General features: G+C 34.5%; 1 protein-coding gene across 1 annotated transcript in view; it reads left to right on the top strand.

Annotated features, from left to right (window-relative positions):
• Window positions 1-21,784, top strand: part of RP2 (RP2 activator of ARL3 GTPase) — a 44,179-nt gene extending 22,395 nt beyond the window's left edge. Inside the window, exons 3-5 of the mRNA XM_060001799.1 lie at window positions 965-1,079; window positions 17,870-17,955; window positions 19,330-21,784. Coding sequence (XP_059857782.1) covers window positions 965-1,079; window positions 17,870-17,955; window positions 19,330-19,413 — 285 coding nt within the window. The 3' untranslated portion in view covers window positions 19,414-21,784. The remainder of the gene's footprint in view (window positions 1-964; window positions 1,080-17,869; window positions 17,956-19,329) is intronic.
• Window positions 21,785-22,741: the final 957 nt, after the last annotated feature.

Below are 22,741 nucleotides of genomic sequence, written 5' to 3'. Positions count from 1 at the left end.
TATTGAGCCTATTTGTTACTTTTATAATTAAAAACTCAATAGGCTTTAATTGGTTGAATTGCTTTGCATTTTTAAAAAATACTTTCATAATTATTTTAAAAATTAATGTATACTCATTGTAGAGAACTGTAGAAATAAAGAAGAGTAGAAATAAGTTTAAAAATCATCCATAATGTGCTGTACCTTGAATTGTCTTTGTAGGAATAATTTTAATTTATTTAGTCTGTAATCAGTTTAATTGGGTTCACGTCACAGCTCTGTCCCTTAATAGTTGTGTGACCATGGGCAGATTTCTTAACCACTCTGTGCTTTAGTTTCTCATCTGTAAAATGAGAGTAATAATAATACCTGCCTCGTGAGAGGATTAAACGTGTTTTACATGTAGAACACATAAAACTGCCTGGCACATAGTAAGTACTCCATAAATGTATTCTAGCGTTATTGTGCTATACTATATAAATTTGAATCATGCTTTTTAAAATTAACAGTATTATATAAGCTTTCTCCCTTTTATCATTTGTTATATTTAACAAACTATGGTATTTTATCTTGTGAATGTACCATACTTTAGTTAATGATTCTCCTCTCACTGGACAGTGTCACCAAACTAAAGCTTCTGTTAGTTTCAGTCAACAAAATTTTTTTAATAAAGTTTAAAATTTTGAGGGCTAATTTACATTTATTTGACCCTTAATTGTAACAGTAGGCAGTACTAATTCTTTTTTTTTTAACATCTTTATTGGAGTGGCAGTACTAATCCTTAATCAGAACTACCCATCTGGAAGAAAGAATCTTGTGTATGTGAAAACTTGTTTATAGAAAACACTCTGAATTAATTACAGTTATAACTAAAACAAAAATCAGAGCACTGTGTTACATTTTATACAGAAAAATTGTAGAATAGGAAAATATTGTTTTAGTCTCAGGTCATTTTAAAATGTAAATGAAATTTTATTTCCCACAGCTGGTTGGTAAAGGCTTTCTCCTGGTTCAGACAAAGGAGGTATCAATGAAAGCTGAAGATGCTCAAAGGGTTTTTCGGGAAAAAGCACCTGACTTCCTTCCTCTTCTGAACAAAGGTACCTTCTGGATGATTGGTATACTTTTGTGGTTTTTCCCTTGACCTGCTGATTTGATTTACTCTTGCCTTTAGTATTTCTCTTACATTGTCTTCTCTTTTTCATTTGTTTTATGTTTTTCCTATTACTATTCAGAAATGTCAAAATTTCACATCATTCGAAAAGCCATATGTAATCACCTAGAAATTAGGCATTAGGTTTTTTTTTCCCTGTTCTGTCACCTTCGTTCTTGAAAGTTACATTTTATTATTTTAAATTATTTTATTATTATTATTGTACTATAGTGAGTGAGCATTTCCTTCTCCCTGCCCAGAGTTACAAAGCACTTGATAAGGATTCTTTCTGCCTTCAGTGTGCTTTGACCATACTGGAAAAGGAATAAGAAATATAAATAAAACAGTATACTATTCTGTGTATTTAACATGATCTGATTAAGTTGTCAGATACTGGAAATATGTCTACAAACAGAGGAACTAGAGTTCCTGTGCCCTCCTGAAGTGTTGCTATTTGCCTCTATGTATTCTAGAAGACAGAGTACCGTTCATCTATTAGGGCAGGGACATTTTTTGCTCTAGGCTCATCAGGCTTTTCTTGACTGGCCTGAGCAAATATATATGGTAATAGGTAATGCTGATTCGATATACCCTAGAAGGAAGGCACGTCTGCATTTACATGCTCTTTATGTATAAATAAGTTGTAATAAACTGCAAAAACCTGTATGAAAATATTGGAGGATTGTTAGGATAACTTTAATAACTAATGCTGGGTGCAATTCGGCCCTTAAGTAGTAATACAGTATTTCATATACCTTAGTGGTTATTCTAGTAGTACCAAGGACTGGCTCCAACCAGTGCATGAATCTATCCCAGATCATATATAGGAAATTATGACCCGGCTCCTTTGATGCAGCCATTTTGATATGGGAAAATTTGATGAAACCTTGGAAACAAATCTTTAAACTCTCAGCAGCTTTCAGAAACTGAATTAAGTAATAAGTGTGTGTAATAGACATCCTAAAGTGTGAGGATTAGGGATGAAGTGAGCATATGAGTAGGCCTAAATTAATGATTTATATACTTGTGTGATGTTAGTGAAGTGGTTTCACAGAATTGCTCCAACCCAGCCATAATATGTGTTTAAGTCACATAACATTCCACATGGAAGAAATAAAATGTTCTGTTCCTGAAAAAAGTAGAACCAAAACCAATGGACAGATGTTATAGGAATTTCAGCAAATAAATATCATATAAACAGCTTTTAAAACCAGAGATGTCCATCGGAAGTGGTCAAAGACTAATGAAGTTATGTCAAAAGGTCACAGGAGCCAGCTTGAAGGAGTCTCAAGAAGTGTCCACTGGCCAAATTTGGGTCAATTTGAGCATCAAAAACAATAATGAAGGGAATTGATTAAACAACAATAGAAATCCATGCATCCATAGTGATAATGAAAAAGAGGGGAGAGGAAATTGGCACTGAACTATGGACCAGCATGCCCAGCCAGCTTGGAATCTACCTAACTATATGGTCTACACGGATATCATGAATGACTGCTAGACATTCCCACGATCTAGAAGCTTCCTATCCTCTATTAAGAGAGGCACTCTTCCATTAGCTTGAAATGACCCTTTCTCCAGGACCCCAAATTGCCTCACAGTAATAATCAGTTTCTCATCTAAGTAGTCACAGATCCTGTTTAAAATTTGTTTTTATAATCTGAGAAATATCTCCATAAAACTCATCAGCCCATGCTTTTTATCTAATTTGAGAAATCAACAGTATTGAATGTATTCAGTTAATAAATGTGTATTAAGCACCAAAAAAAGGGGGGCGGGGGGAGAGGGAATAAGGAAAGCTCTTCTGCTCTTTATAGAATACTCTGAGCTAATAAACGTAGAAGGAATGATAGACTTCAGAAATCACCATTTTCTAACCCCTGTTGTAATAATTAATTCAGACAAAGGTTATCAGTGGATGCTAAAACTATTGGGGTAAAAGTTGATAAAAAGTAGGATACTTATACATTCTAATTCAAATGGGAAGTATACCTTTAGAGCAGAGATTTGATGATCATCACACTAACCCAGTGATCAAACTTAGCATCACTGATGGCAGGGCAGCCTGACATTGTATTTCTCCTAATGTGATGCAATGAGAAATACACATCATCATCTATGAAGTATTCTTGCCAAAAATATTTTACCTGAATCTAATCGAGCCAAGACTTAATTTCCGGTTTATAGGAAAGAAAGGAAATCTGGAGACATGTTAAATGACACCATGAGGAAACTGAAACAAATCAAAAATAGAAGACATTTTACAAGATAACTGGCTAGGACTCTTCAGACAATGTCCTGGAAGACAAAAACAATGGGGGACTGTTCTGGATTAAAAGAAACCTAACAATTAAATACAAGGAGTGAACCTTAATTGGATTTTGGGTTAGGGTGGGGTGAACTATAAAGCTGTAGAAGTCATTTTGGGGACAACTGGGGAAGTTTGAGGATGATATTTTGGAATTATTGTTGTATCCTTAAGTATGATAGTGGTACTGTGGTTACATAGGAGATGCATGCTGAAGTGTTATGATGTCTGCTATTTTCAAGTGGCTCAGCAAAACAAAAAAGTGTGTGTGTTTGTGCATGTCTGTGTGTGCATGTGTGTATATGTGTATAGTGTGTGGCAAAGCAAATGTGGCCAAATGTTAACATTTGATGGGTGTAAGTGAAGAGCAAATGGATGTTTGTTATTCTTTCAACTTTTCTACAATGTTTGGAATTTTTCAAAAGAAAAGTTGGGGGAAAATTTTAAGCTGCCCAATAGTGCATTGATTGATGTAGAATAATGAGCAGGCTGTCTGTGGAGATATTCCAGCAGGTGTTGGATGGATTGGGTCCTTATGTAAAAGTGGCCATCAGTCATTCTGAGGAGAGTTTCTCAGCTTCAGCACTGTTGACATTTTAGATAATTCTTTGCTGTGGTGGGCTGTCTTGTACATTATAGGATGTTTAGCAGCATCTCTGGCCTCTACTGACTAGGTACCAATAGCACACTGCCCCAGTTATGGCAACCAAAAATGTTTCCAGACATTGCCAAATGCCCCGTGGTGGACAAAATTGCTCCCAGTTGCAAACCACTGTTCTTAGCAGGGGGATGGACTTATTCTTTTGAAAATTCACTTTTATTTCAAATAGTTTATACTTTAGAGTCTCTAAGTTTTCCTCTTCAGTTAAAGTAGTCATAATTATTTCCTTTCAATTAATGAAGCTATTTGACAGCCAAATGAGAGAATTCGTTGTGTTTTTTATCTTGAGAATCTTCCAAATCTGACTGATTCTCAGAACCGTCTGGGGTGCTGCTAAACATTTAAATTTCCACCTCCCACCCCAGAAAGACTGATTCAAATATCTCTGAGATATTCCCTTAGAATCTGCATTTTAAAAAGTTCCCCAGATGGTTCTGATGATTAGTCAGATTTGGGTTCCTTTGTTTTAGAGGGTCATTCATTCATTTATTCAACAAACATAGATGAGATCTGAGAAGTAGTAAAAGAGGAATCAGATTATATAGGGCCTTGTAGGCCACTGTAGAGACTGTGGCTTCTAGTTTGAGTGAGACGAGAATCTACTAGACATTTTTGTTTAAAAATAAACTCTATTGGAGTAATTTTAGATTTTCAGAAAAATTGCAAAGGTAGTACAGAGAGTTTTGAAACTCACCTTCCTCTTATGTTAACATAAGCATGATACATTTGTTGAAACTAAGGAATTTACATGGGTAGAATACTATTTACTCAAACTATAAACTTTATTCAAATTTCACCGGGTTTTTTTCACTTATGTCCTTTTTCTGTTCCAGAATTCAATCCAAGATCCCACATTGCATTTAGTCATCAGATCTCCTTAATCTCTTCTAATCTGTGACAGTTCCTTAGTCTTTCCTTGTTTTTCATAACCTTGAAATATTCGAGCAGTATTAGTAAGTTATTTTGTAAAATGTCCCTCAGTTTGCGTTTGTCTGGTGTTTTGTCTGGTTAGACTGGGGTTATGGGTTTTGGAGAAGAGGTGAAGTGCCCTTCTCATCACGTCACATCACATCACATCATAGGGCACATGATAGCAACATGACTTAATGCTGGTGATGTTGACCTTAGTGACTTGGTTCAGGTGGTATCTGCCAGGTTTCTTGAACACTGTAAATTTCCTTTTTTCCCCTTTCTATACTCTTTGGAAGTTCTTTCTATGGTCTTTGGAAGTTGAGTCACTAAGACCAGTCTACACTCAAGGAGAGGGAATTAAGCTCCACCTCCTAGAGAGGGGAGTATCTACATACATTATTTGGAATTCTGTAAGAAAGCTTTGTCCCTTCTCTCCCATTTATTTATTCAGTCATTTATGTCTATCAGTAGGGACTCATAGATATGTATTTTATTCTTTGGGTTATAGTCCAATACTATCAAATTGTTCCAGTTTAGCCTTTGGGAGCTCTTTTAGGTTAGTTCCTCTGTCTCTTTGACATGCATTTTATTTCTTTTTCTTGCATTATTATGTTGGCTAGGACTTCCACTATTATGCTATGTAGAATAGTGAGAAGAGGACATCCTTGCCCTGTTTCTGATCTCAGGGTGAAAGTGTTCAGTCTCACCATTAAGAATGATGGTAGTTGTAGATTTTTCATACATACCTTTTATTAGACTGAGGGAGTTTCATTCTATTCATGATTTGTTGAGGGCTTTTTTTGTTTTTGGGGGTTTTCTTGGCTGTGTCAGTTCTTAGCTGCAGCAAGTGGGATCTTTTCATTGCGATGCATGGGCTCTTCATTGCAGCACATGGGCTTCTCTCTAGTTGTGGTGTGTGGGCTTCAGAGCATGCAGGCTCAGTAGTTGCGGCATGCAGGCTCTCTAGTTTTGGCACGCAGGCTCAGTAGTTGTGGCGCTCAGGCTCAGTTGCCCTGCAGCATGTGGGATCTTAGTTCCCCGACCAGGGGTTGAACCCGCATCACTTGCATTGAAAGGTGGATTCTTAACTACTGGACCACCAGGGAAGTCCCTGTTGATTTTTTATCACACATGATGTTGAATTTTGTTGAATGCTTTTTCTGTATTTATTGAGATGGTCGTGTTTTTTTTATTATTGAGTCATTTAATCTGGTAAGTGACTTTTGTTAATTTTGAATGTTGAACCAACCTTGTATTCCTGAGATGCACCCCGTTGATCACGATGTTTTATCCCTTTAATATATTGCTGGATTCAATTTGCTAATATTTTATTGTAGATTTTTGCATCTTTGTCCATGAAGCATATTGGTTTGTGGTTTTCTTTTCTTGTAGTATCTTTCTCTGGCTTTGATATTAGTGTAATGCTGGCCTCATAAAATGAGTTGAGAAGTATCCTTCTTCTTCTGTGATCTTGGAGAGATTATAGAGAATTAGTATCATTTCTTCCTTAAACGTCTGGTAGAATTTGCCAGTGAAACCCATCTGGGCCTGAAGACTTGGGGGAAAGATTTTTAGCCATACATTTTATTTATTTATTACATAGAGAGCTCTTTAAGATATATTTGTCTTCTTGGGTGAATTTTGATAGTTTTTGTCTTTCAGGGAATTGTTTCATTTCATCTGAGTTATCAAATTTATAGGTGTAGAGTTTATAGTATTTCCTTATTATTAATGTATGTAGGATCAGTAGTGATGTCCTTCTTATACTCCTGTTGGTGATTTGAGGCCTCTCCCTCTCCGATTAGCCTCAATAGAGGTTTATCACTTTATTGATAATTTCAAAGAAGCAGCTTTTTGTTTTATTGATTTTCTCTATTGTTTTTCTCTTTTCAGTTTCATTGGTTTCTGCTCTAATATTTATTTCCTTCCTTTCATTTGCTTTGGGTTTAATTTGCTCTTCTTTCTCTAGTTTCTTAAGGTTTAAGTTTGGGTTACTGATTTCTTCTTTTCTAATAGAGTGATACTCGTTATTCACAGTAGGTCTGTTCTATAAAGTTGCTGTGAACACTGAATCAGTGAGTACTGAATTGCTACTCCTAGGAGAAATGCAGGGCTAGGTTCCTGCAAGTCTCTGGTCACAACATTTCTTTCAACCAATCAGTATAACCTTGTTGTATGTGTGCTTTTGTTTAAAGACACCTCATTTAGATATGTTTTTGATTCATTAACACTGAACGCACAGCCAGCAGCACTGTAACTTGTGCCTGAATGAAGCTTATCTAACAGACATTTTCTTTGTAAGGCACATCACAGGTTTCCTAAGCTTGGGAACATTAGACTGTACTTGAGCACTACATTTGAAGGCCATTTTAAACACTGATATTACCAACAAAAAGTATAAAAATGTGGCACTAGATGGACTGTGAAAAGGCCACTTGTTTACAGAATGAATGCTGAAACAAGAAAGCAGAGCATCACTTTGTTCAAATTTACCTGGAAACATGCATGTCAGGCAGCTCATATTTTTTGCCACTTTGTGTGTGTCCATGAATGACCATGAAAAGACAAGTATTGATTTTCAGTAAAATATTTTACCTATTTGGTAAAATAAATTTTACCAAGTAAGCAATTAGCAAATAAGGAATCCACAAATAATGAGGATTGACTGTATATGTATTTTGTGTTAGAAATTTTCCTTTAAATGCTGCTTTAGCTGCATTCTGCCAATTTTGATATGATGTATTTTCATTTAATTCAGGGTTTGGCAAAGTATGGCCTACTGTACGTTTTTTAAATGAAGTTTTATCAGAGCATAGCCACACTCATTCTTTTATTTATTATGTTTTGCTGCTATTGCACTGTAACAGCAGAGATGATTAGTTGTGACAGACATTGTATGGCTCACTAAGCCTAAAATATTTCCCATCTGGCCCTTTACAGAAAAAGTGTGCTGACCCCTGATGTAGTAGTTTCCCTTGAGACTTTTCACTTGATCCATGGATAATTTAGAAGTATAATGTTTAATTTCCAAACATTTGGGAGATTGTCCAGATGTGTTTCTATTACTGATTTCTAGATTAATGCTGTTATGGTCTGAAAACACACATTGTATGATTTGTATTTTATTTAATAAGTTAAGGCTTGTTTTCTGGAACAGAATATAGTCTATCTTGGTGAATAATCTATGTGCAGGTGAGAAGAATATATAATCTGCTTTTCTTTGCTGAGATGTTCTATAAATGTCCACTAAGTCGGTTTGGTTGATAGCGTTATTTAGGTCATCTATATCCTTACTGATTTTCTGCCTACTTGCTCTATGAATTAGAGGAGTGTCAAAGTCTTCAACTGTAATTGTAGATTCGTCTATTTCTTTTTTCAGACTCTATCAGATTTTGCCTTGTGAATTTTGAAACTCTGTCGTTAGGTGCATACACATCTAGGATTATGTCTTCTTGAAGAATCCTTTATTATTATGTAATGTCCCTCTTTGTCTCTGATAATCTTCCTTGTTCTAAAATCTGCTTTGTCTGAAATACAGCTACTCCACCTTTTGTTTGGTTGTTAGTGTTTCATCATAAAACTTTATCCCTTTTCTTTGAACTTATCAAAGTCTGTGTGTCTAAAGTGAATTTTTTGTAGACAGCATATAGTTGGTTCTTGCTTTTCAATCCAATTTGACAGTCTCTGTCTTTTTTTTTTTTTTTTTTTTTTTGGCTGCCTTGGGTCTTCGTTGCTGCCCCCGAGCTTTCTCTAGTTGCAGTGAGCAAGCGTTACTCTTCGTTGCGGTACACGGGCTTCTCATTGCAGTGGCTTCTCTTGTTGCTGAGCATGGGCTCTAGGCACGCGGGCTTCAGTAGTTGTGGCTCGCAGGCTCAGTAGTTGTGGCTTGTGGGCTCTGGAGCGCAGGCTCAGTAGTTGTGGTGCACGGGCTTAGTTGCTCCGCGGCACGTGGGATCTTCCCGGACCAGGGCTTGAACCTGTACCCCCTGCATTGGTAGGCAGATTCTTAACCACTGCACCACCAGGGAAGTCTGTGTTTAACTGGTGTGTTTGCACCATTCATATTGAAAGGGATTGATATCGTTGGATCAATATCTACCATCTTGCTAGCTGCTTTCTGTTCCATTTGTTCTTTGTTTTTTGTTACCTCTTTTTCTGTTTAATTGGGTATTTTTTAATGATTCCATTTTACCTCCCCTAGTGACTTAGTATTTATACCTCTTTTCCTAAATCTTATTTAATGGTCACCTTTGGTTTTACAGTATACATATTTAAATAATTTGAGTCCACCTTATAATAATATTATACCACATCACCTGTAGTATATAAGGACCTAATAACATCATATTCTCAAATCTTCCTTCCCATCCTTGTGTCACTATTATATATTTTACTATTACATATGCTATAAACACCTAATGCATTGTTCACACTATTACTTTAAACTGTCAGTTATTTTTAGAAAAATTAAAAATAAGAAAAATATAGACATATTACTGGAGGTTTTAGAGCATATGAATGCCATGGTCCCTTTAAAATGTAGCTTTTATCATTCTGGTTACTCTAAGGGAGAAACAGAGAGACCAGCTGGGAGGCTGTTGCTGTAACCTAATTGAGACGTGACAGTGACTTGTTCCAAGGTCATGTTAAATAACACAGAAGAGTTCATTAGATAGGATATCCAGAAATCTTTTTTGTTTACTTCGAAGTCTCACAATTTTTTCATGACAGTTCAAATATTTAGATTTAAGGCTACTGCAAGCTATTTGATAAGACAGTCACATTAAAACAGTAAAAACATGACCAGTGATCTTGTTGACCTCATAATTCAGTTTGAAATAGTCACTTGAAGTAAGCACTTTGAAGTAACTGTAGTCCTCATCATTAGATAGAGAGACAAATAGAACTGCTTAAAAAGCGCATTGTTGGTGGTGTAGTTTTTTTAAAATTTAGGGTCCACACATGTTAATCAAAACTGATGCACTTGTCCACCTTTTTTGTTGATGTTTCTTTGTTGGCAAATTAAGTCACTTATTGGAAGCTCTTCATATCCTATTCAAAGGATAGCAACCAAGTTACATACTTGGGTAATTCTACCAAAATTGTATTTCTGAATTCTAGATTATATTGTCTTTGTAGAATACAGGAACTTTCAGTAATAAATATCTGACTTTAAAAGATATATCTACTTATTTCTTTTAGTGATCCTGAATAAAAGCATATTCCATTCTACCTTAATTCAAACTTTCTACTCTCTACAAAACTGGAAACCCTACATTATCAGATTTTTCTTTTTAGTTCATATTTATTTGGTTTGAAATGCTTTCTAAACTCTTTTTTGCAAATTTCCAAATGTACTGTTTCTACTCAGAAGTAGCTTCCAATGACCCCATGTGTACCCATCCCCCAGTTTTATCAACCTTTTGCCATACTTTAAAAAATAATCTATATATTCTCCTTTTTGCTAAAATATTTTAATCAAATTTTGATATGTCTTGTCATTTCATCCCTAAATATTTCAGTATGTGTCTTAAACAAAGTGAAATTAAAAATGAATGCTTTCTAATAACAGTTTTATTAAGGTATATTTTATATACCGTAACAATTTGACAGCTACATAAATGTTTTCTTAAGTGGGGTGTATTATCACGTCTAACATGATTAACAATGTCTTAATATCATCAACTAACTAGTTCATGTTCAAATTTCCCTAATTGTCTAAAAAACATTCTTTATGTATTTTTACAGTTAATTTGATCCAGATCTAAAACTGGCCCACTCACTCACTGTATGCGGTTGTTTTGTATCTTATATCGCTCTTAACCAGAAACAGGTGTTCCCCCTCCCCTGTTTGTTTCGTGCCTTCGTCTTGTAAAAGAAATGTGGTCAGTTGTCCTGTAGTATGCATGGGTTTGTTTAATTTGTTCCTCTATAGATCTTGTAGATTAGAAGTTAAATCAAAGCCTTGTTTACACTCAGGTTTAGTCTTTTGGGGGAAATATTTCACAGGTGGTACTATTTCCTATAATGAGAAGGCACATAATATTTGATTGTTGTACTTCTAGTGATGCCAATATTGTTAGGCTCAGGTGGTGACAGTCTTTTTATTGTAGAGTTTCCTGCCAGTCTTCCCTATGGGATGCTAAAGCCATTGATGATTGTTGCCTGATCCAGTTATTTTATTAGGAGTTTCAAAATGATCATTTTCAAAGTGTGTCATTACCTCTGCATTTATTAATAGATGTTAACAGAACTTCTCGTACACTGAGCTGTTTGGCTAACTTGAAATATGCTTCATATCAGAAAAGCAGAGTAAATAAAGGAGAAATAATTAAGCATCGATTTTCAGAGTAAAAAGTCAGTGCCCTAGCAACCTATAGTGGTGTCCAGTGAATTTTGTTTGTGTCTCTTCTGAATATCATTATGAGCTCATGACTTTATATATTCAGTATGTTTTGATAACTTGCAGGCATTATTCCTTCTGATCTCACCATGTCTCATCTTTGGTCATTAGGAGCCTCTTCAAGCTGGCTCCTGTATCCTTTTGATAAAACCCTATTGGCCTTTGATAGCCTCATTGCTTTTTGGCTCAACATGATATTTGAGGTTGATCTTACCCATTTCTTGCCCCAGACATAGAATCATCCATTTTTCTGAGAAAATATTCCCCAGTTACCTTCTTTTCTTTACTCAGTACCCATCTTGATCTATATACTGTGATACTGCAAAACTCATACTTTAACTCGTTCTCTGTATCTAATTGTACAGTCGACTGTATATATCCTGCCTTTTCTATATTTGTTGTCTGTATTAAATCACAAGCCTTTTCTCTCCTTCTTGTGCCTTGTTCTGTGGCACATGACTACATTCACCTTAGTATTTCATTCCTTAATACTTCATTTTTCTCTCTTGTTCCATATTGTTTAATAGATTTATGTCTTCTTTTGAATTTTATTTTATTTATTTTTTTATACAGCAGGTTCTTATTAGTCATCAGTTTTATACAGATCAGTGTATACATGTCAATCCCAATCGCCCAATTCATCACACCACCACCACCACCACCCTGCCACTTTCCCCCCTTGGTGTCCATATGTTTCTTCTCCACATCTGTGTCTCAATTTCTGCCCTGCAAACTGGTTCATCTGTACCATTTTTCTAGGTTCCATATATATGCGTTAATATACGATATTTGTTTTTCTCTTTCTGACTTACTTCACTCTGTATGACAGTCTCTAGATCCATCCACATCTCAATAAATGACTCAATTTCATTCCTTTTTATGACTGAGTAATATTCCATTGTATATATGTACCACATCTTTATCCATTCGTCTCTCGATAGGCATTTAGGTTGCTTCCATGACCTGCCTACTGTAAATAGTGCTGCAATGAACATTGGGGTGCATGTGTCTTTTTGAATTATGGTTTTCTCTGGGTATATGCCCAGTAGTGGGATTGCTGGATCATATGGTAATTCTATTTTTAGTTTTTTAAGGAACCTCCATACTGTTCTCCATAGTGGGTGTATCAACTTACATTCCCACCAACAATGCAAGAGGGTTCCCTTTTCTCCACACCCTCTCCAGCATTTGTTGTTTGTAGAATTTCTGATGATGCCCATTCTACCTGGTGTGAGGTGATACCTCATTGTAGTTTTGCTTTGCATTTCTCTAATAATTAGTGATGTTGAGCAGCTTTTCATGTGCTTCTCGGCCATCTGTATGTCTTCTTTGGAGAAATGTCTATTTAGGTCTTCTGCCCATTTTTGGATTGGGTTGTTTGTTTTTTTGATATTGAGCTGCATGAGCTGTTTATATATTTTGGAGATTAATCCTTTGTCCGTTGATTCGTTTGCAAATATTTTCTCCCATTCTGAGGGTTGTCTTTTCGTCTTGTTTATGGTTTCCTTTGCTGTGCAAAAGCTTTGAAGTTTCATTAGGTCCCATTTGTTTATTTGTGTTTTTATTTCCATTACTCTAGGAGGTGGATCAAAAAAGATCTTGCTGTGATTTATGTCAAAGAGTGTTCTTCCTATGTTTTCCTCTAAGAGTTTTATAGTGTCCAGTCTTACATTTAGGTCCCTAATCCATTTTGAGTTTATTTTTGCATATGGTGTTAGAGAGTGTTCTAATTTCATTCTTTTACATGTAGCTGTCCAGTTTTCCCAGCACCACTTACTGAAGAGACTGTCTTTTCTCCATCGTACTTCCTTGCCTCCTTTGTCATAGATTAGTTGACCATAGGTGTGTGGGTTTATCTCTGGGCCTTCTATCTTGTTCCATTGATCTATGTTTCTGTTTTTGTGCCAGTACCATATTGTGTTGATTACTGTAGCTTTGTAATATAGTCTGAAGTCAGGGAGTGTGATTCCTCCAGCTCCGTTTTTTTCCCTCAAGACTGCTTTGGCTATTCGGGTTCTTCTGTGTCTCCATACAAATTTTAAGACTTTTTGTTCTAGTTCCGAAAAAAATGCCATTGGTAATTTGATACGGATTGCCTTGAATCTGTAGATTGCTTTGGGTAGTATAGTCATTTTCACAATATTGATTCTTCCAATCCAAGAACATGGTATATCTCTCCATCTGTTGGTATCATCTTTAATTTCTTTCATCAGTGTCTTATAGTTTTCTGCATACAGGTCTTTTGTCTCCCTAGGTAGGTTTATTCCTGGGTATTTTATTCTTTTTGTTGCAATGGTAAATGGGAGTGTTTCCTTAATTTCTCTTTCAGATTTTTCATCATTAGTATATACGAATGCAAGAGATTTCTGTGCATTAATTTTGTATCCTGCTACTTTACCAAATTCATTGATTAGCTCTAGTAGTTTTCTGGTGGCATCTTTAGGATTCTCTATGTATAGTATCATGTCATCTGCAAACAGTGACAGTTTTACTTCTTCTTTTCCAATTTGTATTCCTTTTATTTCTTTTTCTTCTCTGATTGCTGTGGCTAGGACTTCCAAAACTGTGTTGAATAATAGTGCTAAGAGTGGACATCCTTGTCTTGTTCCTGATCTTAGAGGAAATGCTTTCATTTTTTTCACCATTGACAGTGATGTTTGCTGTGGGTTTGTCATATATGGCCTTTATTATGTTGAGGTAGGTTCCCTCTGTGCCCAGTTTCTGGAGAGTTTTTATCATAAATGGGTGTTGAATTTTGTCAAAAGCTTTTTCTGCATCTATTGAGATGATCATATGGTTTTTATTCTTCAATTTGTTAATATGGTGTATCACATTCATTGATTTGCGTATATTGTGTATATTGAAGAATCCTTGCATCCCTGGGATAAATCCCACTTGATCATGGTGTATGATCCTTTTAATGTGTTGTTGGATTCTGTTTGCTAGTATTTTGTTGAGAATTTTTGCATGTATATTCATCAGTGATATTGGTCTGTAATTTTCTTCTTTTGTAGTATCTTTGTCTGGTTTTAGTATCAGGGTGATGGTGGCCTCATAGAATGAGTTTAGGAGTGTTCCTTCCTCCTCAGTTTTTTGGAAGAGTTTGAGAAGGATGGGTGTTAGCTCTTCCCTAAACGTTTGATAGAATTCACCTGCGAAGCCATCTGGTCCTGGAATTTTGTTGGTTGGAATATTTTTAATCCCAGTTTCAATTTCATTACTTGTGATTGGTCTGTTCATATTTTCTATTTCTTCCTGGTTCAGGCTTGGAAGGTTATACCTTTCTAAGAATGTGTCCATTTCTTCCAGGTTCTCCATTTTATTGGCATAGAGTTGCTTGTAGTATTCTCTTAGGATGCTTTGTATTTCTGCGGTGTCCATTGTAACTTCCTAATTTTCATTTGTAACTTTATTGATTTGAGTCCTCTCCCTCTCTTTCACATGAGTCTGGCTAATGGTTTATCAATTTTGTTTATCTTCTCAAAGAACCAGCTTTTAGTTTTATTGATCTTTGCTATTATTTTCTTTGTTTCTATTTCATTTATTTCTGCTCTGATCTTTATGATTTCTTTCCTTCTACTAATTTTGGGTTTTGTTTGTTCTTCTTTCTCTAGTTCCTTTAGGTGTAAGGTTGTATTGTTTATTTGAGATTTTTCTTGTTTCTTGAGGTAGGCTTGTATTGCTATAAGCTTCCCTCTTAGAACTGCTTTTGCTGCATCCCATAAGTTTTGTATCGTCGTGTTTTCATTGTCATTTGTCTCTGGGTATTTTTTGATTTCCTCTTTTGTTTCTTCAGTGATCTCTTGGTTATTTAGTAACGTATTGTTTAGCCTCCATGTGTTTGTGTTTTTTACTTTTTTTCCCTGTAATTCATTTCTAATCTCATAGCATTGTGGTCAGAAAAGATGCTTGATACGATTTCACTTTTCTTAAATTTACTGAGGCTTGATTTGTGATGCAAGATGTGTTCTATCCTGGAGAATGTTCCGTGTGCACCTGAGAATAAAGTGTGATCTGCTGTTTTTGGATGGAATGTCCTATAAATATCAATTAAATCTGTCTGATCTATTGTGTCATTTAAAGCTTGTGTTTCCTTATTAATTTTCTGTTTGGATGATCTGTCCATTGGTGTAAGTGAGGTGTTAGAGTCCCCCACTATTATTGTGTTCCTGTTGATTTCCTCTTTTACAGCTGTTAGCAGTTGCCTTAGGTATTGAGGTGCTCCTATGTTGGGTGCATATATATTTATAATTGTTATATCTTCTTCTTGGATTAATCCCTTGATCATTATGTAGTGTCCTTCCTTGTCTCTTGTAACATTCTTTATTTTAAAGTCTATTTTATCTGATATGAGTATTGCTACTCCAGCTTTCTTTTGATATCCATTTGCATGGAATATCTTTTTCCATCCCCTCACTTTCAGTCTGTATGTGTCCCTAGGTCTGAAGTATATCTCTTGTAGACAGCATATATATGGGTCTTGTTTTTGTATCCATTCAGCAAGCCTGTGTCTTTGGTTGGAGCATTTAATCCATTCATGTTTAAGGTAATTATCGATATGTATGTTCCTATGACCATTTTCTTAATTGTTTTGGGTTTGTTTTTGTAGGTCCTTTTCTTCTCTTGTGTTTCCCACTTACAGAAGTTCCTTTAGCATTCGTTGTAGAGCTGGTTTGGTATTGCTGAATTCTCTTAGCTTTTGCTTGTTTGTAAAGCTTTTGATTTCTCCATCAAATCTGAATGAGATCCTTGCTAGGTAGAGTAATCTTGGTTGTAGGTTCTTCCCTTTCATCACTGTAAGTATATCATGCCACTTCCTTCTGGCTTGTAGAGTTTCTGCTGAGAAATCAGCTGTTAACCTTATGGGAGTTCCCTTATATGTTATTTGTCATTTTTCCCTTGCTGCTTTCAATAGTTTTTCTTTTTCTTTAATTTTTGCCAATTTGATTACTATGTGTCTCGGCGTGTTTCTCCTTGGGTTTATCCTGCCTGGGACTCTCTGCGCTTCCTGGACTTAGGTGGCTTTTTCCTTTCCCATGCTAGGGAAGTTTTCGACTATAATCTCTTCAAAGATTTTCTCAGGTCCTTTCTCTCTCTCCTCTCCTTCTGGGACCCCTATAATGTGAATGTTGTTGCTTTTAATGTTGTCCCAGAGGTCTCTTAGGCTGTTTTCATTTCTTTTCATTCTTTTCTCTTTATTATGTTCTGCAGCAGTGAATCCCACCATTCTGTCTTCCAGGTCACTTATCCGTTCTTCTGCCTCAGTTATTCTGCTACTGATTCCTTCTAGTGTAGTTTTATTTTCAGTTATTGTATTGTTCATCTCGGTTTGTTTGTTCTTTAATTCTTCTAGGTCTTTGTTAAACATTTCTTGCATCTTCTCAATCTTTGCCTCCATTCTTTTTCCGAGGTCCTGTATCATCTTCATTATCATTATTCTGAATTCTTTTTCTGGAAGGTTGCCTATCTCCACTTCATTTAGTTGTTTTTCTGGGGTTTTATCTTGTTCCTTCATCTAGTACATAGCCCTCTGCATTTTCATCTTGTCTATCTTTCTGTGAATGTGGCTTTTGTTCCACAGGCTGCAGGATTCTAGATTTATGTCTTTTTAAAGAAATTTGTAATTTCCTGGAGGTCAGGACTTCTCCATTACTGAAGGAGATAAAAAACAAATCTATTAGGAATATAATGATAGTGGAAAAAATTTTAATTGAATTGAAAGGCTTGTTTTGTTTGGCTCACTTACAGCCATGTTTGCCAACAGTTTGACACCGGTAGTTCCAATGCTACATTTAAATCCAAGGCAAACTGAATCACGAATCTTTGTACCAGAATTTAAAGTACAGGTGGTTTAAAAGTAATCAAATTAAGTATGGGAAAGGAGGCACAAATATTCTGTTCAGAGAATTAAAAAATAAAACTTGGTTGTTGGTTCTAGCATGTAGTATTATGGCACATTCAAGAAAAATACTTTCAGATGGTCATTACTTTTGGTGCCTGGCCTCAATTCCTACTTGGCTTAGCTTCATTATAGGTGGCCCAGAACTTGGCTGGTAAGTAGGAGAGTTGGAAGCAAGACTGGCTGCCTAGCAAAATGATTTGAATAGCTTCTGATCTTATTTGTCATTTTATCAACTATTTTTTTGTACTTTCTATGGTTTTCGTAGAAGTATGAATACCAGAAAAGCCAGACTATTTACAACACTTAAAAATGTGACACTAGTCCTATAATGGCACTGAAGCTACTTGTCATGTGATGAGACTCTATGTTAATTTGTTTTATGATTAGAGTAGGAAGTAGCTGAAGTGACACGTCCCATCTGTCTATTCCCTTCTTTCTTTTCTCTTACCCCCAAAGAAGATGCTAAAGATTCTTCAGGGAAGAATAAAAAGATTAATTTGAGAATAGATTTATATTCATGTTAAGACAACACTTCTTGGGTTTGCTTATAGGTCCTGTTATTGCCTTGGAGTTCAATGGAGATGGCGCTGTAGAAGGATGTCAACTTATTGTCAATGAGATATTCAGTGGGACCAAGGTACAAGATTTTATTGACTGTATTTCATTCAAACCTTTCCTTTCCTTTCTTTTTCCTTACAATTAAATAGTATTTTCAGCACATCATGATTTTTAGAATTTATGGTAAATAATTGGGAAGTAAGCTTTGGTTTTTCCTTGCCAAACTAAAATTTTAATAGCTTAAAAATTTACAAAGTAAGTATCTACTTATTAAAAACCTTCAATAATACATGTTTCCAAAGTAAAATGTCTCACCAAATGTCTCTTCAAGTTCTTCCTTTTTTAAAAGTAGTGATATGTTGAAAATGTTATATCTCTAAGATTGTATACTTTAGATGGACAATCCTATTGCCCAGTGTTCATTTTCATTTGCTTCAGTAATACTTGATCAAAACTTGAACTTGAGCTATATCTAGAAATCACTACATGTAGGTATTTTCTAGATATGGTTGATGAGGTTGCTGTATCTGAAAATTTCAAACTTAACTTAATATAGCTTAAAAACCAAACATTATAAGAGGACTAAATGAGTATATATAACTGGGTTTTTTTGATAAATATCTGAGAGGAAATTTTTGATTTTATAGTCTGATTTGGCTTATGGTCCCTTGAATTTGCATAATTCAGAGTACTTTGTCTTTTGTCTCATTTTATCATCACAACAGTACTAAGGGAGAGGGCAAATCAGATTGAATAGAAAAGGAAACAGAGAGAAAATGGTTATATGATTTGGAGTTTTTAGATCTGAATGAGTTAAAGATTATCTAATCCAACTTTCTGATTTTACATATGTGGAAACTGAGCCCAGAGAGGTTTATTAAATTGTTAGCATCATACAACTAGTTTATGATAAAGCTAAATAGAACCCAGGTCTCCTCTAATTTCTGGCTGACATTTATAAAAGCTGTTTTTGAAGGGTTCTATTGAGTACTGCTTTGTTGATGTTTGGAAAATAGTTAATTTAAAATTAGTAATATATCTTTAGCAGCTTTGAAAAAGATAATCTCAAGTTTTCCTTCTCAGCCTATTGAGATTCTTATTTAGAAAATAGAAGAAATTAAGAGTTCTTTAAATAAACCTCTTTATTTGTAGCTTTCATAATATTGGCTGTTACATACTTTAAAAACTGAAATTCCAAGTGTAATAAAATACAACTTAAGTATTATGAAAGCAAAGATCTTAATTATATCTTAAGTGCTTTTAAAAAAGCTCAATTACATCATAGCTTTTGAAACTATATTGCATGAATTCTACAGAAAATCCACAAATATTATAAATGATGTACTTGAATTTCTTTTAAATAGCAAGCCTGTGACTGTTCTGTGAAGAATGTGGGCTTTGGAATTTGGGTATTACTAGCATGTATTTTTTGTCTCTTTTATGTTTAACATAGATGTTTGTATCAGAAAGCAAGGATGCGGCATCTGGAGATGTAGACAGCTTCTACAACTTTGCTGATATACAAATGGGAATATGAAGTGCGATGTGGAACAAGGACTTGATTTTAAGCCCTTTTCATTTTGTGTATTAGCAATGGTTTTTTTTTTTTACTGATGCTATAATTGTTAAAGTCATTTTTAAAATAAATTTTTGAATACTGCATCATTTACTTGAGTTTCAAAAAGAGTTCATTTTAAATTAAGTAGTTTTAATCAGCTTAAAAAACATTTAACCCAGTTCAGTGAGCTTGTAAGTTTTGTTTCTCTGCATATGATACTGTTATTAGAAAATAGAAGTGGCTAACAGTTCATGATTTTAGTCCTAATTAAATGTTCTTTCAAATCTCTAATTTACACTTTCCTCAGTACTCCATAATATTTGAGAATATATTCCATTGCTTATTTTCTTTTTTAATTTAGAAGGATTCGTTACTAGCAGATCGGTTAGAATGAACCTATGTGCATTTTTTTCATGTATATACATCCAGTTAAATATTTGCTTCCTAATTGCATAATATGGCAAATGAAATTTTGTATACAGAGTTGACATAATACTTCGTAAATTAAGATTTTTAAATTAATAGGTATTTGATAACCAGTTTTGCAAGTAACTCTACTAACTGATGTTGGTATAGCTGTTTAAAGACTACTTTGTGAGTAGTATGATTATTTGAATAAATTCCACATTGTTTAGTTTTTGAATACAACTGCTAGATGACTCTTCTGCTTCCTGGTAAGAAAAGGTGTATGCAACACTGAAACTATAGAAGCCCAATCACCAAGCAGTTCAAAAAGGTGATCACTGTTTTATCAGCTCTTATGAGCTATTAGAATTAAAACAAAGCCTTGCAACATTTAGGTAAGAAATACTTAAGCATAGTGATAAGCTATGCAGATTATTAAAAAGCTAGATAAATTTGATTTTAATTAGATATCCCACTTCTATCAATCAATGTTCAAGTATGATAAAATTATTTTGGTTGCTTTAAAACATTATTTTCCAGATCAACCTGACCGTAATAATTTACCATGGGGCAGGGGAGAGCTACTTGTTTAAAAATCCACATTCTTGGACCAATCCTTAGGCAAATCGATTCAGTGCCCAGGGGAAACTCTGTTTTAAGGGGTTTGTTGTAACGTAAGGTAATCAGAAGATCTTGATAGGCTGATCTTGTGAGAAGGGACTGAACCTGCCATCTACACCACACAGAGTAGCTAATCAGAAGTTAGCTTTCATAGGTCTATTTTTAAAAGGAACCTTAAATTTAACTATGTTTTGATAAAACTAAAGCTGAAAATAATCACTTATAAAAATTCCTCTTATGATTGTTACTAACAATGTATTTTCGTGTTTAAACTGAAAATATTTTTGTGGATATTTTCAGATTCATTTACAACTATTGCATTGAATTGTGTGTCGATATTCAGAAATAATACATTAAAAGACTTTTCACTTTAAATTAATAAGTAATATTGACCACCTACCCTGTGCCTCACCTTGTATTAGCATTGTATCATTTCAGTCTTCTACAAGAGCATTCTATTCTACATAACCTATCCTTTAAATCAAAATGAATTCGTAAGATACAAATAAAAATCGGTGATGGGTTTAATATAATTTTTATCATAATTTACAAATGAGCTTTGCCAAGTAGTAGTCAGAGGACATTAATTTTTCTCATAGGTAAGCTAAATTAAACATATTCTTATCATAATTACATTATTAAATCCCATTATTCACAGTTTAAAAAATCACAGTACTTTGTTTTTCAAAAATATAATACAATGTTATACAACGCTGTAAATTGAGTTCTTTATTTTACCTATGGTATTTTAGCAAAAACTCAGGAATATTACATATAAGGGAGATGTTAATTTAAAATTTTCCACTAAATTTAGTATCTATTAACCAAAGCCTAAAATTTTATACTCTTCAGTTAGATAAGAGCTTTTACCCAAGTTTAATTTGTCTTTCAGGACAGTTCTTTGCTTCTGAATGTTTGAAAAGATTTTTTAAAAATAAGTAGTGCTACGTTGTTGTTTTTATCATTCTAAACCTTGATTGTAATTAGAGTATTCTACATTTCATTTCTGAATAGCTTTTGAATTCATGAAAAAAGAATTAGCAATGAAAACTTAGTAAGTTTATTAAGATATACATGTTTAGACATTATATTAGCTTATTTCTCTTGTGTTAATAGTACTGCTGTTTTTGCTTCTGTATATTTATATCTAGCTTTTGTATGTAATTTATCTAGTGTTTATAAAATGTGATTTGTAATAAATATTGTTAAAATGAAAATGAATTAACACTAATTTTTGAAGAGCACTTCTATAACATATAATTTACTCATACGTGTACCAAAATATGATCATGACACAAATTTTTTAATGATAAAAGTAAAATAAATGGTCTAATCTGTCTTATGTTAATGATAAATGAACGGTATGCCATGTTGTGTGTACAAAGCACTCTGGAGAAATGCAAAGGAAGTAGAAAACCTGTTTTAATCTAAGGAATTTCCAATATCATGCTCCCTTTGTTAAAAGATACGTTTTGCTATGATTGAATACTTACTAAGATTAGGCATCTTTTTCTTCCATATTTAAGAAAATAGTGAATTGTTTGTGATATACTTTCAGGTTTATACAAATGGACCTTATTTTTGAATTGCTACCAAATTTATCAGCCTTTGTACCCAATTTCTCCCTCTCGCAGCCCATAAATCAGAGAAACTGCAGATTGGTTAGTTTTAAAAATAACATTTATTATCATTATTTCTATGTATAAAGCTTCTACATGTATATTTAGAGCATTTGGGGGGAAAAACAGAACTGTGCAAGATAGTAGCAAAAATTACTTCCTACTTATTGGATAATTCTTGCTGTGCTGAGTTTAAATTTTTTCTCATTTTTATTTTCATTTTATATTTGTGTGAGTTATGATTTTATCTTCTTTTTTAAACATCTTTATTGGAGTATAATTGCTTTACAATGGTGTGTTAGTTTCTGCTGTATAACAAAGTGAATCAGCAATACATATACATCTATCCCCATATCTCCTCCCTCTTGCGTCTCCCTCCCACCCTCCCTATCCCACCCCTCTAGGTGGTCACAAAGCACTGTGTTTTTCTCATTTAAAAGGGACATATTTAGGGACTTTCCTGGTGATCCAGTGGTTAAGAGTCCATGCTCCCAATGCAGGGGCCACGGGTTGGATCCCTGGTCAGGGAACTAAGATCCTGCATGCCGTGTGGTGTGGCCAAATAAATAAATAAATAATAGAAGGGTCATATTTAACTCTGTTTTACATAGGAAGAGAAGATGCTGTAATTAAGGTATGATTACTCCTTCAAAATCCATTCT

This window comes from Delphinus delphis, chromosome X (assembly GCF_949987515.2).
Source record: "Delphinus delphis chromosome X, mDelDel1.2, whole genome shotgun sequence".
Lineage (NCBI taxonomy): Eukaryota > Metazoa > Chordata > Mammalia > Artiodactyla > Delphinidae > Delphinus > Delphinus delphis.
This window is presented reverse-complemented; position numbering and strand designations above follow the sequence as displayed.